We start from the raw sequence: 18,682 nt of genomic DNA, 5'->3' as shown, positions 1-18,682 counted from the left end.
GCATTTAATAATCTGCTTTCCTGTTTGTATTCTATTTGATTGTCTGAAAATCAATGGACTCTGGTATCCACTTACTAAACATAACAGCTCTGCAACTCATTACAGTGGACAGAGGTGGGATTTGAGGCAAACCTGTCTGTCACTGGAAGTCTTTCCTCTGCCACACCAGGCTTAGGTACAATTTTAGACATGAAAGAGTCATGTACTAATGAGAGGTAATTGCTCCTGGTTCTCCCTATAATCACACAGGGAAACAGATAATTCTAAGCAGTGATTAATTTCCTTTGTCCATCCTCTGACAAGAAGAATCGCCTCAGAAAACCTTTATTTCTCATTTTAAATGCAGTGTTGAAGAAGGAATGGCTAAGGAAGCAGCCTAGAAAACCACAGAGGTCAGGAGCCCTGAAATAGGTGCTCTGAGGGAGAGACTGATGGAAAAGTTTGAAAAAGAAATAAATCAGCAAAAATATAGAGCTGGAGAGACATTGATTTTCCTTTCTTGCTCCTATACACAAAGGACATTGATTCACCTCTGCAGCTTTTCAGAGTGGCAAGATAACTGYTAATGTGCTCTCCGTGCCTTTCCAACTACTTTACTCTGATGGTACATTTACATRGAAAATTAATGTGAAGCCAAAGAAACATTTTCTCTAATTCTTACTACTGGTATTAAGAAAACCCTCCCCTGAAAAAAAGAGTGCTTTGAAAATGAAGATAACAAGTTCAACAAAGATTAAAGGGGGATTAGAAAGCAAGGAAGTTAATGAGCATATTTCAAAGGGCTAGAGGTGGGCTTCCCAATCTTTCATCTGATTTCTACCCATTCCAACTAAATAATAAAAATTAAAATTTTAAAATTTGTAAAAAAAATTCCATTTAAAACCTTTTCATACATGTTTCTGAAAAAATGATTCAGTTGCACCCTCGTGACATCATAATCAAAAGCTGCTGCAGAACATTGAAAATATCAGAGCTAAGGCAGCTCACCAGCTCTCAGATGGTGAAGAATCATTAGTAACTAACTTATTAACACAACATTAATGAAAAATGTACTATGAATTTTCCATAGACTCCTTTAAAAAATCTGCCAGGGAYAAACTTGCTGTTACTTTATTAGTTTTTAATTGCCTGGAATATCTTATTTGGGTCTCAGCCTTTTAACATTATTTGAATTGTCAAAATTGTTTTGCTAATGCCTCACCCTGCTAGGGGTAACTCCTAGAGGTGGCCTATAGGGCACATAATGTGCTACTTTCCCATTTATTCTTTAAGTAAAATTCTACATGAAATTTTAACTCCTCAGTTGACTAAGGCCACTTGGAAATTCATTTATTTATCCAGATTAATTTGCCTAATGGCTTCTGCTGTGGTGATGTTCTCTTTTGTTGCACAGATATCGCTTTTGAAATGTTAACTGCAAATATTTCAATTTAAAAGGAAAGCTGTACCACCTATTTAGGCTTTGGCATCACAAGTAATTTGGCTTTTTTCCCTTCTCCATAAAGACATAAAAATAACTCTAAAAATGCACCATACAATGCAAAATACTGTAAATACTTTAAATTCAGCCTATTTGAATATTTTCAGTTTCCACTTAATAGTAGCTGCTGCTATGACTGTTCCCATCAGATTATTTTGCTTAATGAAAGGTTTTCAAAAGTGAATTCYAAAGGGGAACCAACAAAATGAAAGCAAATATGTTACAAACATGAAGTATTTTTGGAAAATATTTGGCATTAGCCTATTTATTGCTCTATCCTATATCCTTAAAATTTAGCATGTAACRTATGTGAGGCTTTAAAATATACAAATCAGCAAAAATTCACAGATAAAAATGAAATAGATGTTATTTAATTGAATAATAACATTTAATCTTGTTGAAAAATCAGAATCAAGAGCCATTTATGCAATACATGACTATCTCAGCAATTTAAAATAACTAAATAACATTCTGTGCATTTCATTTTCAGTCTCGGTCTTTTCTTAGGTTCAGGTAAGGATGCAACCTCTGTAGAAATGAAGTAATTTTACCTCATCRCCCTTCTCTCCTGCAAGCCCAGGAAATCCACGTTCACCTTTGCTTCCCTATGAAAACATAACATTCAAGCAAATATTTTGTATTAGAGAACAATGAATTTCATGCTCTGTAGGGCATTTTATGACCCACGTTTTATATATGCTAGCACGATGCCCTTATATCCACAGTGCCTATAACCTGAAAACAAAGGCTCAAAACTATCAGAAAACTTTAWAATGCACCTCCCAGCAAGGTGAAARGAAATGAGTCGTTTGTACCTCGGAGGCAAATTGGTCAAAAGGCCTGATGGAGACATTAACCCCAAAGAGCTTTAATGCTTGCTGAAATGGAGAAAGCTCACTTCCATGGGATTAGGCTCAATGACAGGAGATATCTGTGTGCTGAACCATGTGGTTTTTGATCCAGTTTCAGTGAATCAGGATTTTGATCGATGTCAGTGACACTTCAAGCCCCAGGGAAATGGCTGTGTCACTCCCATGGGAACAGGGTGCAAAGGGACAGGGTGCTCCAGCTGTTCCACACTCGAGGGAGACACAGGAAATTTGCTTCTTCACTGCAGGATTTTCATTTGACTGGCTCACCTAAAATGAGCCTATTGACAGCAATGCACTACTGGGCAGTCAGACCTGTCAGCTTCCATGGAGGCATGACACAGAAAAGCTATCTGGGCCTGGACTCAGCTCAGGCTATTCTGCTCACTTAACCTGGAGAAAAGGCAAACTGACACATGAAGAAGCCTGAAACAAAAAAAATCATTTCAACCTCTAGGCTGCTCAGATGCCACAGGGATATGGATCAGACAAAAAAGTCAGGATTGGCAAAGGTAAGAACCTGGCCTTTGCTCTTAACAAGAAATGAAGAAGTGAAAAGCAGTCTCTTCAAAACTTACCTTTGGTCCTTCTCTGCCAGGAATGCCTGGAGGACCTCTTGTGCCAGGATCACCCTGAGGCAGATAGAAAGCAAAGTGACAAATATTCTTATGACATAGATCTGATCCATGCAGACTGACAGATGCACATGGTTTCCTTCCTGCCATTCTGACAATCCCTTCACTTTACCCCAAAGCCTTCTGTTCAGCCCTTGCTTGATTATGAGCCATATACTTGTTCAAAGAGTGTTCCTCGTTTTCCTCCCCATCTCTCATACTCTCTATTCAAACCATGCTAACATGGATAACTTCATTTTGGATATTCCCAGATACAGCTCTGCTTAGGTTTCAGCAGACCATCTTCCTTTTAAGGACTAGGGAGAGATGAAGGCTATTTGTTACCCTCTCCAGTTTCAAATCTATAGTTATTTAAAAGTAAATGATCCCGGCTTTGCTGAGAGAAGCACTTGCCAGCTAAATTACAATCACACAGAACTGCAAACCACACAACACAGAGAAATGAAGAATGAAACATAAAGAATCAGCAAAGAGGTAGAAGAGCATGTACASCAGAGAGACAGTCAAATTACAAACAGAAAGACCTAAAACAAATCAGATTTGGAAATGAGAAAGTCAATAAACCCTAAGTACATGTATTAATAAAGGACAGTAGAAATGATGTGTGCTTTTCATACCGAAATCCTCCAGAGCACAATTTTAATTTCAGGATATTGCGGAACACTTCAAATTTCATTATTTTTCAAAATAATATCTTAGACATTCTGGACTATTTTCCCATTTGGTATATTATTGAAATYAATGCTACACAGTAAAGTGAACAAGGTATATTTGTAGCAATTCATACTGTGGACTGGGTGTGCTGARTAGGCACTTGCTGCCTACTATCTCACATGCTGTTCATACAATATTTTGCAAAATTTCCAAAAAATACATTTCTTGAGTATTTTTAAAAAACAAAACAAAAATCAGCAAAAACCACAATTCTGTTTTAGGTCAGCCCTCTAAGTCAGAATCGAACCTAGAGAAGCTTTTAGGTGCACAGTTTTGTTTAAAAAGAAAAAAAAAAAAAGGTATTTAATCGCTGATAAAGTTTACCTTCAGTATAGCACCCATGTCTCCCACAAGTGGAAGTGCAACCTGAAATTAAAAAAGACAGCTGARGTTAATATTTTACATAGCACTATTACTTCTGATATGTACTCATGTCTTCTAAACTTTATATTGTTACACATAGAGCTGATCATCTATGTATTGGTTGAAGTTATTTTCTAATAAATACTCACTCAAAAGAAAAAACATGTTTTCAAATATGATTAAATATCACAGTCTATCCAACCTCTCAACTGTAATTATTCACCACAATTTCAATGAAGTTTCCCAAACCACGACAACAGCATAACTCCTGAACATACTAACATTGTTGTTTTTATAGCATATTGGCAGCAACTTGATGTTACTGGAATGTCTCACATTTTCACMTGATTATTTTCAATTGTTTTTCTCCTCCTTCCTCCTAGGTTTTGACTCTACTCTCAGCTGCAGCACAAATTCTGGAGATGCCAAAGCTAACTTGACCAAAGTAGCTCAGATACTGGAAATAATCCAGCTACACCAACACAAACAACATATACAGTATTTTTTCCTGCCAATAAACATTAATAATTAGGGTTTATCTCCTCGGTCTCTGTTACATTGCTGCCAATACTAAAGCTGACTCTTTTAAAGATCRATGAATCTACACTGTACTGAAGCACATCCCAGATTTCCAATATCTGCCATTAAACTTTTATTTCAAGACCCCCTGTAAAAAACTAATTGCACAGAACCCTAAGCCCTCAGTGTGAAAGGGTCCTAACCCCAGCTGCAAAGAGCACACGTGTACAAGAGCAAGCTGACTGCCTTTTTGCATTCCAGCCTGACTGCAAATATCCTCTGTCGAGCCCTAACTCTGTGTGCTGATCTCTGAAGAAGTGTGTGATATATCCTAGAACTTTGAAAATGTTAAAWTGGCCTTAATTCTCCAGATTCACTCTTGCTTGCTACATTTTCCTTCAAAAAAAGTTCTTTCCAAAGAGAAGAATATTTCAAGAGAGCAAAAGGCAATAATTATCCAGTTTGTGAGTTTTACCATTTAGACCTGTCTGTTTAATAGCAGCATCTAATATTTTACTTACATTTAGTTTACAATGCACTGTGCCTTCCAGACATATTCTACTTATGGATTTTGGTTTTCCTTATTAAGCACTTTATGCTCATCTGTCTCATGTTAAATCTTGTTGACTTCAGAAAGCCTCTGAATTTTGATTGTATCTTCAAAAAGTCAGCAATCTTTCCCACTCCAATTTCAGAGTTTGTGTATACTTTCCCAAATCAAATTATATCACTGACAAGAACTGARAATGGGACAGACCTCTCTTTCCAAGTTTGATCATTATCTATTGAGAGATGCTCAGATCCATGATTTTTGATAAGCATTAACTACTTGGTATCTAATTCTAAGCATTTTTTTCTTGCTTAAAGAAACATCATGAAGACAGTCTCAGTTTTATCGAAGCCAAGGTATATAACATGACTGTTTTCCTGTCTTTTCCAAGAAAGTATTTTGACTTTATCTTCATTTTACTGGTTCTTCTAGATTTGCTATGCCATCYCACCTCATATAAATCTAAAATATTTGCACCAAAGCAAATGCAAAAGCTTGCCCTGTATACGTACAGGATCACCTGGAGGGCCTGGTAGTCCTGGTTTTCCATCTCTTCCTGGAGTGCCCTAGAAACAAATATAAAACTTGATGGCATTAAATCAATGACGAGGGACATACTACTTTTTCTTGTATATAGAGAAAACTGTCACTTACATTAATACCAGGGGTACCTGGAGTTCCTGGTAATCCTGGAGGTCCCCTAGGGCCCTAAGRGTACAAAAGGTCATTTAGGATGTAAAAATATTATTCCTGTAAAATTCTTGAACTAAATTAATCTTTTTGTATGGAAGAARACTTATACTCTACCTGCACACCTGCTGATCCAGTTGGACCTTTGGGACCCTGCAAGAAAACTCCAAAGTTTCACTTTCTGGGATAAGGGAGATGAAGTTCATTAAAAAATGATGAAYGTAGGATATTTATGCAGTTTTCACTTCAAAAAACACTTGTTCTAAAGTGTGGCTTTAAATCCAAATCTAATTTTGCCATAATTAGAGACCTCAAGACTTCGCGGATAYTCTTTTTTAAGCAATTCCAAAAATTAATAATCTTTGGATGGTGGTGAAACTTGATATTTAGCAAGGAGAGCCATAAAAAAAGCTAATGAGCAGTTGAATAAAACCCGATTTTTATAGATACACATAGGTAACTTCTAAAATTCAGATTTGAAAATATTGTAGCTGAAAAAATTATCTTAAGGATTATTATTTTAGATTAAGAACTGAGGGTCAATATCTAGTCACCTTTCAAAAACACTTTCTTTTTTTCCCAGGGTACTGTCCCTAAACTGAATTGTATCAGCTGATACACTTTGTTCAACTGAAGAGAGATTGCCTCAGTCACTGGAGTAAAAGTCTTGTAATAATGTACCACCTACAAGGTACACTGTCAGTATCAGCAAATTTTTTTTACTGAATACTCTGAAGACACTGCAGATGGCTTTATTTAAAGGCATTAAAAAGCAAGAAACCTGGGACACAAGCTGAATAATCAAAACAGTTATTGCTGTACAAATTATTCACCATCAATGCTTTAGATGTCTGCATAAACTCGCTTCATGTTTGAATTTGAGCTGCACAGCAACCCTTGAAGCAATCTGGGAGTTGGGAGTCAAGCCAGAAGAGAGTTCAAGGCATGGCTTTTAATGATGCTTTGTTTGCTTATTGCAGTTTGTCAATGATGCACAGTGRGAAGCCCAAATTGTGGGTGTTGATTTACTTACTGGTGATCCCTGAATGCCTATTCCAGGGGGCCCCATCTCCCCAGGTGCTCCCTGCACACCAGGCAGTCCTCTTTCTCCCTGTGAAAGGTACAAGGCTTTCCATCACAACAGCTCTGGAAAGATRAACTACCATATCAGCTTTTAGAAAATATTTTTAGAAACAGAAATAAAGTATTTTGTATACCTTTGGTCCCCTTGGACCTGGGTTTCCAGGAACACCAGTGGGACCCTAAAAGAAACCCAAAACAAAATAAAACAAARAAAGAAAAAAAAGTTTTGAAATCCAAGAGACTAGCTGCATTTTATTGCCAAAATTAGCCATCCTTTAGAAATACATTATGACAAGTTTACCTGTATTCCCTGTTAGTGTCAGTGTCACTAGGATCATGTGTGAGTCTTGCACYGTTTCTAGACTATATTTTAATGCACTTATAATACCACTGAAACATACGTTTCTATTTTGAAATTACAGTTAAAATACTTGCTTTGTGGCTTTAAACTGGAAATGAGCAGATGTACATTGGGTATTAGGAAGAAATTCTTTACTGTGAGGGTGGTGAGGCCTGGAACAGGTTACTMAGAGAAGTTGTGGATTCCCCACCCCTGGAAGTGTTCATGACCAGGCTGGATGGGGCTTTGAGCAACTTGCTCTAGTGGGAAGTGTTCCTGTCCATGGCAAGGGGTTGGAGCTGGATGATCTTTAACTTATCTTCCAACCCAAGCCATTCTATGATTTCTTTCATTGCAGAGTGAGAATCCTTTCACAGTTCCCCCTGCAGGAAATAAAATCAGATTATGAACCTTCCAGATTATGAACTTACTGGTGTTCCAGGCACACTTGGTCCAGGAGGCCCCATATCACCTTTTGGACCTGGATGTCCAGGTGGTCCCATAATTCCACCAGGATCACCCTACAAAATAAATCTGAATCACTAATTGAAATGTGAGAATTTTCCCCTATGAAAAAGCTCTAAATATTATCAAGACATGAATACTATCATAGAAAGTGACAGTAGTTTGAGAAGATATGGAGAAGAAAAAAAAGCCCCTGATATTTTCCTTCAAAAAGTTTCCRAAYTGGAGACAYGGACCATMTAACCATTAAYAGTAACCAGTATCCTCTTGGTTTTCCATGCTTGCAATTCAGCTGATCCMCATTTCTGGTTCCCCAGGCCCCTAATATGCTGGTTGTCATTAAACCCTGCCAACTAATTCATAGCAACAGCTGGACCAACAGCTGTCTCTCCCCAGCAATCAACCACTGGTGCTAAACCTGGGGTCTTCAGTGTGTTCCTTTTCACACCTCTGTTCCCTATTTCAGCACAGGCAGTGTCTCTTGCACCGTATCTCTAAGCTCCTGCTGCTGACACAGTGAATTTGTGCCTTTTATTATGCTGTCCTCTTGCYTTTTGCAGGCTCCTGCAACAYCCTCTGTGATTYTTTCTKAATCCTCTACTTCCCATTTTGCAAGAGGAGTACATTTTTGTCCTTGTTCTAGTTGTTTTCTTTGCCTTTCGTTCAGTTCACTTCTTCAAACTGGATTTTACTGGTTTCCCCTGTACCCCACAATGCATAAATATCACAACACATCACACAGCTCAGAGCACACCTGTACATCCTCTTTTCTCTCCTTCTTTACATTCAGTACATACACACATAACTTTTAGCTCTTGTTGATGCAGCTGAATTCTAAGGGATTTCWACACAGCAAAATACAATGTCCTAAAGAAATCCAGCTTTGGCTCACATCTGAGACARTGTAGCTGCCCTAGAGCTCTGCCAAGATGAACAGGTCTCACTGTGAAGTGGGATTTTACACATTAGTCTGGGTAGGAAACCACACTGAAATGCTTGTTCTGTAGTCAGGACATTTCTGCACTGTACAGATTCAATGTAAGGTGCAGTCCAACCTCCTTGAAATATTACTTAAATTATTAATCTAAAGAGCAAATGGGTTGCCAAACTGGCCCAAAGCATCTCCAAATGCAGAGATGTTTCTCCTTCAAGACACAGGGGGTTGCTGCTGGTACATTTTAAAATCTCTTCATACAGCAGCCACACAGATACACTACTGAAGGATGGAAGGTTACTGTTGAAGTGACAATTTAAAATGCTTTAACATATCAAGTTTAATTAAAACACTTWAAACATACCTTGTCTCCTTTAATTCCTGGGTTTCCTGGTACCCCATGCTCTCCTGGTACGCCCTGGAATTAATAAAAACAGAACTGTACATTTTTATAGCCATTCCCTTAATGGTTATATAAAAATACAGATGCAAATGAGTTTACACTGGATCATTTGCTTTGCATTAGTATTGACCCCAAATGTTAAAGACTGTAAGTTAATGAATGCATCTTTAATTAAATATATGAATCATTTTTCTTTAAGTGAAAATGCAATCATCAAGATTATTTTTCTAGACCCTCTCATGGCAGAATGGCAGAGACCAAAAGGTTTATTTCTTGTTTCAAAGTAATTCCAAGTSTTGAAAATAATTTTTTCAAGCAAGGCAGTAGCACATAAAAACTTGAATTTTAAGTAAGTGTCTCATCTTTCTTGCCCATGGAGGGCTGTATGATTTCCTGTACTAGTTAATTATTCAAACTGGTATCTTAAAAGCCTCAACAAATTCCTACTCCTTCACATTATTTAATCCAACAAATCCTTTTAAATATTTTARATATGTAATGGACAGTCAAACATTTTCAGTAAATAAAGTGGATTCCAGCCTTTCTTTTGTTTAAATCTTCTCATCTTTCGCATTTTGATTTTAACTTCAGTATTTTTCCTTGTTCTTTTCATGAAGGATTTTTATAAATGCAGAGAACTAAAGACAAATGAAAAAGATTAAAATCTAAATAGAAGCTATTTAAATAAGTAAGGCTTAATTAAGTTCTCTTACTATACTGTAACAAATACAGTAAACTTTTTCCATGACCCTTCAATGTTATTCAACCAAATATTTAGTCGAGTGYTTTATTAAGAATACCAGAAATTTTCACAGTAAAGGACAAAATTGCTCAAGCTGAACAGTAAAATCTAAGTATTAAACTTTAGCTGGACTGAAAAATGAACTTTCTAAGAAAAAGACAGGGAAACACATACTGTTTTAATTTTCCTTCACAGCGTAAAACAGTTTTGTGAACACTGACATATGACAGATGACAAYATTTTCATGCCAGCAGTGATTGTTTAGCAGCTGTGTTTGCTTTCTCTGCTGCCTTCTGTACTTAATACAGGCAGAMAGCTACTTGTTTCACCCAGTCATCCAAACTAAAAGCATAAGAAAGAAAAAAAAGTATCCTAATGAAGAATATTCTGCTTATACCAACAGAAAGTCATTATAAAAAATGGAAATTTAAATTGTCTCATCATGACCAACCCTATCCACTTTGGATRTTGGTATAAAATACATACAGTCTCTTTTCTCTCTCTTCTTTCCTAAGGATTTATCAATCTTTTTTTGTTTGGTTGGACCAAGCTCAAGTGGTTTCTTAGGAAAAAAAAATTAAGTAATTCTTATCTGCTAGATGATTCTCCAATGATGTATATTAATGTAAAACAATTTTCAAACTTCCATAATTGTCAACATACTGCATTAAATGAATTTTTAGTCTATAATGTTTCATCTTTAGATGATAAAACAAGGAGCTTGCAGGTAAGCACAGTGTCTCTATAATATATTTAAATTTATGTTTTTACACACTAGAATTTTATGCACAAGTAAGAGTTCAGGATTATCTACATCTAGGACTTACATATATTATATCTAGTATTTATCTGTTCATAATGCCACTTGATCAAAGATCCATCAGAACAGCAGTTTCAAAAGAGACAATTCCCACTCAAGTGGGATGATGGCAACACAAGCAAGAGAGAAATGCTGTATTTTGTTATCTTTCACAGTAGGATTGGTGATTTATATRAAAAGAAACACAGCAGATGAGGCTTACAAACCAAGTAAGGTAAATCTAAGATAGGTAAATCAGACATAATTGAAAAAAAAATGGGCCTCAGCTGAGTAGGAAAATAAGATACAAAGAAATGGTCAATAAATGACACAGTATAAAAAGGCTTCATGCAGATTTAAATGCTTGTGGTTTTTTCCCTTGTCAAGAGCTGAAGATGCTGAACTCCACTGGTCACCTGGCTTATATCCCTCAGACTTTTAACAGGCCAACAATAAAAAGTCTGCCAGCTGTGTACCACTCAGAAGGTATTTTAATATTAATAAGTTATATGACTTAAAAGTCTGTTCAAATTAAGAGTTCTCTTCCACAATGTAGTCTCAGAGCACGTGTGGAAGCGCCTAAGACAAAATGCAGCAACACCAACCTCTAGATGCTTCTGYTGGTAGAGAAAAGATAAAACCAAACCCACACACACAGAGCAATGATTGAAACCCCAGTCCTTTTCAAGTGAGTGGCTGAACTGCTAGGCTAAAGCTAAGCTTTTTATTGTCTGCTTTTCTTGACCTACTTCTCGGATTGAACCACTTTTTCCTCCAAGATGCTMTTTAAAAGCCATTTTATGGTTCACGGAAGAAGGGAAGTACAAGAACCAAGATGAAGGGGTAAGTGCTCCATGTGACATCAGTAGTGTTGTGGACTGAGGCACGGGGAATTAGACAGAACATTTTTTTTTTCACACTGGAAGAGGAATTGTGCCATAGTTTGGAAGGGAGACAGGCAGCCACRGCCAGAAGACTCTTCTGCTATATGTGGGTGTCAAATCAAATGCACAGGGCACTTTCAAGCTGAGTATAACAGTGATTAGCAGTTTAAGGTGTTTCCTGGAGAAGCCAGACTGGATTGACATTTCACCCGTGCTCTTCCTGCCCAGAGGCACCAGGGTTAAAGGTGTGCTGGATTTTGGGAGAGGTGCCTACCAGTTTGAGAAACCTCAACCAGCCAGCAGACACATCAGCCTCCTGACCAGTGGCACAATTGTTACAGGTACAATAAAATCCTCATGAAGGAGACTCCCATCACCTTGACAACCCCTAATCAGCTGGCAGACCTGAATGTGGGGCACCCAAAAATGCTGTAACTACAGGAACATTCAGACTCTGCTGAGACACAGCACTGCTTGACACTCCCAACCCAGCAGTTTAGCAYCCACAAGCACACTGCACCTCTGGGGAGCCTTGGCCAGCAACCTCTGTGCCTGGCAACTCTGAGCAGCTGCACAACACAAACCAAAACACCTTGCTGCTCAACCAACCCAGCTCAACAATTGCCCTGCTGGAACGGGAAGTCAGGACCCAATGAACAGAATGATAACAGGGCAGTGAGGGAGAGATAATCCACAAGGGTAAAATCTCCCTTTTCAGTGGCTTTTAAATGAACCCTAATATCCAGATCCACTTCAGGCTGTCAAACCCTGTCAGAAGCAGGACATTCATGGTTTGCTGAAACTCATGATAATGCCTGTTGAGGGAGGCATCCCATCCTAAAGTGCTTCATCACCTTATTGCTACAGCACCACCCACAAATGGAGCACCTATGGGAGTTACTGTGGCACTGCAGCATTGGCTAACTGCTCACACAGCACACTGCTACAGCTGGAGAAATGGAAAAATACATACAACTTCTCCTGGCAGTCCCCTGGGTCCAACAGGTCCTGGAGGGCCTTGCAGTCCCTGTGAAATGATAAAAAACACACCTGAGGTAAGAGTTAATATACTGTAATATGGTGCAAAGTATTCTTATATATAAATTTATTAAAATATCCGGCATTAAGAATTACCTTCCACATGGAGTAGGAAGTACAGAGTTTGCTCATTCTCCCTTACTCGAATGTTAAGTTCAAAAAGTTGTGTGGACTGGTATGTACACAAAGTATGTACACAAAGCAAATACAAGTAAATACAAAGGGAATACCTAAAAGGAGAGACATAAGAAAAGAATAAATCAAAATTTCAAGAAAAATTTTTAAGACAATTATTTTGTGGCTTCCATAGCTATGTTCATTCTCACAGGGCCTTCTTTTCATGGTCTAAAATCCAGATACTATCCAACACGAATAGTGTTGGGCAGCAGCCAGATTTAACAGTTTCTAATTCTACATTTATTTGGTACAATTGAAGGCATCCTGAGAGATGCTTAAGAATGCTTGTGCTTCAGTTACTTTCTTCACAGAATCACACAAATGGCACAATGGGTAAAGCTGGAAGGGACCACAGTGGGTTAGCTAGCTCAACTTTTCCTGCTCAAGCATTCTAGATCACATTGCAGAATCTCTTCAATGTCTCCCGTGAGGGAGACTCCACAAACTCCCTGGGCTATCTGTTCCAATGCTCAGTCACCTGCTCAGTCACCTTCCTCACATTCAGGCGGAACTTCCTGTGCACCAGTTTCTGCCCATTGCCTCTTGTCCTTTTTAGCACCACTGAGAAGAGCCTGGAAATCTCAACACCACTGTTTAGATTCTTACAGACATTGATGAGGTCCCCTTCCAGTTGACTTTTCTCAATCCTGAACAGGTCCAGCTCCTGCAGCCTTTCCTTGTAAGAGAGATGCTCCAGCTCCTACTGGACCCACTCCAGGAGCTCCATGTCCCTCTTATCCTGAGGAGCCCAGAACTGGACACAGAACTCCAGATGTGCCTCACCAGGGCTGAGTAGAAGGGAAGGTTCACCTCCCTCGACCTGCTGGCAATGCTCTTCCTAATATAACCCAGGACACCATTGGCCTTCTTGGCCACAAGAGCACTGCTGGCTCTCAGACAGCTTGTTGTCCACCAGGACCCCCAGCTCCTTCTCCACAGAGCTGCTTTCCAGCTGGCTGYYCCCTKGGGTTMTTCCTCCCCAGRTGCAAGACCCTGCTCTTCYSTTTGTTGAGTTTCAGACAGKTCTCCAACCTGTTGAAGACCTCCTGAAGGGCTGCACGGCCCCATGAGGAATTCACCACTTGTCCCAGCTTTGTGTGTAGGGAACTTGCTGARGAGGGCTCTCCTCCTTTTTGCAAGTCCTTGATGAACAMATTAAACAATACTGGGCCCAGCATTGAGCCCTGGTGGACACCACCAGTGACAGGCCTCCAACTGGACCCCATGTCACCAATTACGACCCTGTGGGGTCTGCACTTCAACCAGCTCTCAGCCACCTCACTGTCCACTCACCCAGTCCACACCTCCTGAGTTTGCCCACGAGGACAGACTCAAAGCAAAATGATGACTGCTTTGACATTACAAGCTGTCTCACAGGATTAAACAAAGGAACTGCTAAGGTACTGACACAAGTTACTCCTTGCCTCACGGATGGAGGTATTGGCACTGGTTACTCCTTTGCCTCACTGATGGATAAAGACAATACACCCAGCTACCGGGAAATACGTACTTCCAAAATGGGTGATTGTMTTTTTAAGTGACAAAAATCATACTTGAGCATTGCTTAAATATTCCTTTCTGAGTAACAGAGAGCAACAAGAACTTTATGTAAAATGTAAAGTTTATGTAAAATAGCCATGATCCAAGCATAAGCTTTTGATATAAACTACTTGTGTTCTTTGACCATTACTACTAGCTAAAGAGTTGATAGCAGCAGAGTCCTCTTACATAACAGGATAGAATGCAGTTACCTTTAGTCCTGGACTTCCAATAAGGCCAGGTGGTCCAGGGTCTCCCATTTCACCCTAATGATATTGTTTGAGAAAACAAAAAAAAGCTGTTTACTGCTGTGTCTCCCAGTCTCAGCTATGCACACTGGCAGTGTATATAGCGTGTGTAAGTAAAAAAATACCTTATTTCCTTTTGATCCTTCCATTCCAGGCTCTCCCTGAAAATAGTAAATACAACTGTAAGAAGTTAGAAATTTAACTAAGATCAACCAAGAGTTTAATCTGGTATTTTAAAATATTGTAAATACAGTTGGCAAACCTAAATATTGAAAAAACATCAAGAATTTCTGATGCCTTGTGCATACTCTGAAAGTCATTCCTCTTGCAACCTGATTTTGTTGGCAGGTTTTCCCAATGCTTTAAAGGAAAAATGTTTGAAAACACTGCATTTGCTTAAGAGCTTTCCCASACAAAAGCCTATTCTTCACCATTACATCTCTTCTGGTGCACAGYAGTCACCTCCAAAACCACACATTATTACAATAGAACATATTACAATATGTTAATCACAAATATCTGAGCAACCTTGAGTTTTAGATTAAAAAACATAACCAGCTTTTGTCAGATATTGTAAGAGAAGAYAAGATTAATTAAAAATAACTAACAWAGGTAAAGAAACTCTTACAGAATGAGTGTTCTGAAAACACAAAGAGTGTTCTCAAATAACAAAGAAGTTCAGCACACATAAAATGGCTATATGAGAACAGCCTGATGTTAGATGACACACTGGTGGCATCAAAACAGTACAGCTCAGGCCACATAAAACTTTGTGAGAAAGCTGAAAAAAGAACCTTCAGGGAATAAAAAAAAAAAAAGGCATGTGCTTTAAACTCAGTTCATGGACCATACCAGCAACAGAGATGCTGAGGAACAGGGCATCTCTTATTTATAACCCATGAGACCTTGATGCACATGTAAGGAGACATACATATGCTATCCCACATAACCCTTGAATCTAATGAATATGTACAAAGAAAAGAATTACAGAATGAATACAGTATGAAAGTTATCCCAAATGTAMATTATTCACATCAGTTCAAAACATGCTATACTTACTGGATCTCCCTTATCACCTTTCTCAGAAGGTTCTCCCTAAGGAAATATAGGGAAAAGGTTAACACAGATTTTAAATAATATGGTAAATAGTCCACATTTCTGGTTTAGATGGAGAGTCCTGGAAAAAGTGTCTATTTAAATCTGTCAAAAATACAAATATATGGGCTACAAAAGTTTACTTGAGGGATGATGTTGATTTAATTCCAAGACCATGACACCTGTGATCCTTTTAAGCAGGAGCACAAGGGAGGATCAAGAACAGAACTAAAGAGAGTGATCCTGCATCCAAATCTGAACAATTCTTAAACACAAGTGCTTTATAACACACAAAATCATAAACCTATGATACCAACAGAGCAAAAATAACATTTCTGTCTGCATGAAAACTATTCATACACAAGGATATGACCAAAAAAAACCAACTGAAAGCCTCACAGCTGAATGGCAAAACACTTGTTAATCAGTAKATGGAGAACTGTACATCACACGTTCCAAGAAAAGAAAAATACACACCTGTTCCTCAGTAACAACCCCATCTCAATCATACTGGAAAATTTACGCTTAAACTAAAAGACACTMAATTAGAATGTTTATTTGTAAATTTTAATCATTTAAAGATTTATGTTTTTTCATATAGATACTGAAGACGGCATTAGTAACTTGAAAAAGTATTACTGGCACCTAATTCATGAGGCAGTCTCTGATGATAAATTTATATAAAATAATTTTGAACKGGTATTATGTAAAAGTCTGAATGTTTTGAAAGCTAAGGACTTTGTGAGCTGGTAGAACAGGGAAATTTACTTGCATATGCATATACCATCACCCCCCAATGAGGGGCTTGAATAAAGTGCTAAGGACTTTTAGAGATTGACAAGTTCTCCAAATATATTTTCTTGATCCCCTCTGTATTTTACAAGATTTCATTCATAGTGAGTACATTTAGACAACTTCTAGTATAATACATGAGTACAGAGGTGAGGAATTGACTTACCTTTTCTCCTTTTGCTCCAGTCATTCCCAATTCTCCTTTTGGGCCCTTTTAACAAAATTAATTGTATTCAGAATGTTTCTATTCTGGTAAATGTCAACAAACCCCTCCTCTTCTTTAACTGTACTTTGTTCTGTGTGGGCCACAAAATCTTAACTATTACAATGGAAATCAAGCTTCAAACATCTGCAAATGAATTTAAATGACCATTTTCTACAGCAGATCTGCAGGCTTCTCAATAAAATCTTGTCAATCCGTCCCAAATCCAGAGCACTTGTCTGTTCTCTTACAAGTTTGAAAGGCATGCAATTGTTAAAATATCGGTCAGCTATTTACACAGGACAGATTACTACAAACCATATAGTGCCATATGGTGTGGATTCAGAATTTGACTTCCATTTAATTTTTGGAGGCTAAAATTGTAGAGAAATTTTGCAATTATATTGCTGCTACAGATAAACTGGTTTAAATATTAGTTATTTACTATTCGGCATATTTTTTGAATGTCAACTTTTTCACTCTTTCCCACTTAACTGGCAGYGCAGCTCATTTGACTCCTCAGACAGCATTATAGAAACCAYACATAAYTCTTTCAGCATTTTCCTTTTCTATYTATACTAGAGGAGAAAGGATCAGATGCTGCTGTAGCAGGACAGTGCAATGAGCTGGCTATTGGACCACACAGATCAAAGTGACAGTCATCTCAAAAASCTATTCCCTCAAAGCCCATTGTGATAAATCAAAGACACTGTGTTAAGGGTGGTAGAGACAGGTTAGATGGGCACTATGAAACATCTCCAAATTCATCCCAAATGCTTACAATGTCTCCCTTCTGGCCTTTAAGTCCAGGAGTCTCAAGTAATTCTAGTAGTTTTGTATCACTCTGGAAAGAAAAATCACCACAAAGATCAGAAAACAGAAAATGTCACCATTTACTTACAGTAATTTATTTATTTACAGTAAAAATTTCTTGTAATTTACCAGCTTCTGTAAATTCAGAAATCCTAATTTACTACTAGAAAGGCATAATAAATGCCTATGCAGTACAGCTAGGTAGTGTTTTGCAGAACACATCCTTTATCATGCATATACACTCTTGCCAGACTAGCAGAAGATGAACAAAAGCATAAAAAGGAAATGTCTGTGTTGAATATTGCTATGCAAATCTGTGATTTTTTAAGCTCAACACAAAGAACATATTTTTATGCTCATTGTTACAATACATTTCTCAATTATGTTAGAAAAGAACAAAAAAACCCAAGAGCTTTTTACTTTGGAACAGCATGAAATGCAAAAAAAAAAGGCAGAGCTAATTTAAGTCTACCACAATAGTAAGACAAAGGAGAGGGATTGAACACGATCAACAGGCTCCTCACAGTGCTCTTCAGACAAGCCAGAGAGATTAAAGGAGCAGGGGTTCAGGTTGTATACTTGCTCAGATGATATTGCACTGCTTTTATTTACTCTTCTGTACAAGGTAAAGACACAATAAAATACAAAGCAAACCCTTTCCTTTTTACAAAGTCACACTCAGACTTCCTAAGGGGAACATGTTTTTTTTTGTAACAACAAAGGAAAAAGCAACAAAAACCCAATGAGCAGAAAAACGAGCTCCAGTCTAGACCCAAGGAATCCAAGTCCTAGAACMTGTGCCATTGGGCTGAGCAGGAACCCTGAGCTGGCCAAATCCCCTMGCCATGTTCCAGCTTCCATATCTCTAAGATGGGAAAACATCCTGATGAATAAAAGTGCCATTTACAACTTTATCTTAATTGTTGCATAAGTCTAAACATATATATTGAATAAAATCAAGAATTATTTTAGAAATTCTGATTTCCTGATGGATTTTAGGGGTCTTTAGGGTTTGTACCACTGTTAACACACTAATTATCAAAACCAGCTTCAGAGCAAGAGGCAGATACCCAGACACCTGAGTATTGAGGAGAATAGTTGACTTCCAGTGGACAGAGAACAATCCAGGTGTCTGTTAGTATGAGTACACTACAAATTATGATTTATAATCAGTTGGGGATTTTTTCATGCATACATAGAGGAAAAAAATTAAAAAAGAAAAAGGCTATTAGACCAAATACCCACCTTTATGGCCTTTGCATTTTTATAGGTAACTTCCTCTTTACAACCAAATGTAAATGAAATATA

At 38.0% G+C, this 18,682-nt stretch overlaps 1 protein-coding gene across 1 annotated transcript in view; it reads right to left on the bottom strand.

The window, feature by feature from the left end:
- COL19A1 (collagen type XIX alpha 1 chain) overlaps window positions 1–18,682 on the bottom strand; it is a 172,946-nt gene that overhangs the window by 25,582 nt on the left and 128,682 nt on the right. The window contains exons 18-33 of the mRNA XM_057368851.1: window positions 17,343–17,405; window positions 16,526–16,570; window positions 15,532–15,567; window positions 14,598–14,633; window positions 14,437–14,490; window positions 12,444–12,497; window positions 9,007–9,060; window positions 7,675–7,764; window positions 7,038–7,082; window positions 6,854–6,931; window positions 5,938–5,973; window positions 5,785–5,838; window positions 5,643–5,696; window positions 4,023–4,064; window positions 2,928–2,981; window positions 2,032–2,085 (exon numbers count right to left, since the gene is read on the bottom strand). Of these exons, the coding sequence (XP_057224834.1) occupies window positions 2,032–2,085; window positions 2,928–2,981; window positions 4,023–4,064; window positions 5,643–5,696; window positions 5,785–5,838; window positions 5,938–5,973; window positions 6,854–6,931; window positions 7,038–7,082; window positions 7,675–7,764; window positions 9,007–9,060; window positions 12,444–12,497; window positions 14,437–14,490; window positions 14,598–14,633; window positions 15,532–15,567; window positions 16,526–16,570; window positions 17,343–17,405 (849 nt within the window). The remainder of the gene's footprint in view (window positions 1–2,031; window positions 2,086–2,927; window positions 2,982–4,022; window positions 4,065–5,642; window positions 5,697–5,784; window positions 5,839–5,937; window positions 5,974–6,853; window positions 6,932–7,037; window positions 7,083–7,674; window positions 7,765–9,006; window positions 9,061–12,443; window positions 12,498–14,436; window positions 14,491–14,597; window positions 14,634–15,531; window positions 15,568–16,525; window positions 16,571–17,342; window positions 17,406–18,682) is intronic.

Source organism: Malurus melanocephalus, unplaced genomic scaffold, assembly GCF_030028575.1.
Source record: "Malurus melanocephalus ecotype Western Australia unplaced genomic scaffold, MMel_1.1 scaffold_4, whole genome shotgun sequence".
Lineage (NCBI taxonomy): Eukaryota > Metazoa > Chordata > Aves > Passeriformes > Maluridae > Malurus > Malurus melanocephalus.
The sequence above is the reverse complement of the archived record's forward strand: the minus strand, read 5'-3'. Positions and strand labels throughout refer to the sequence as shown.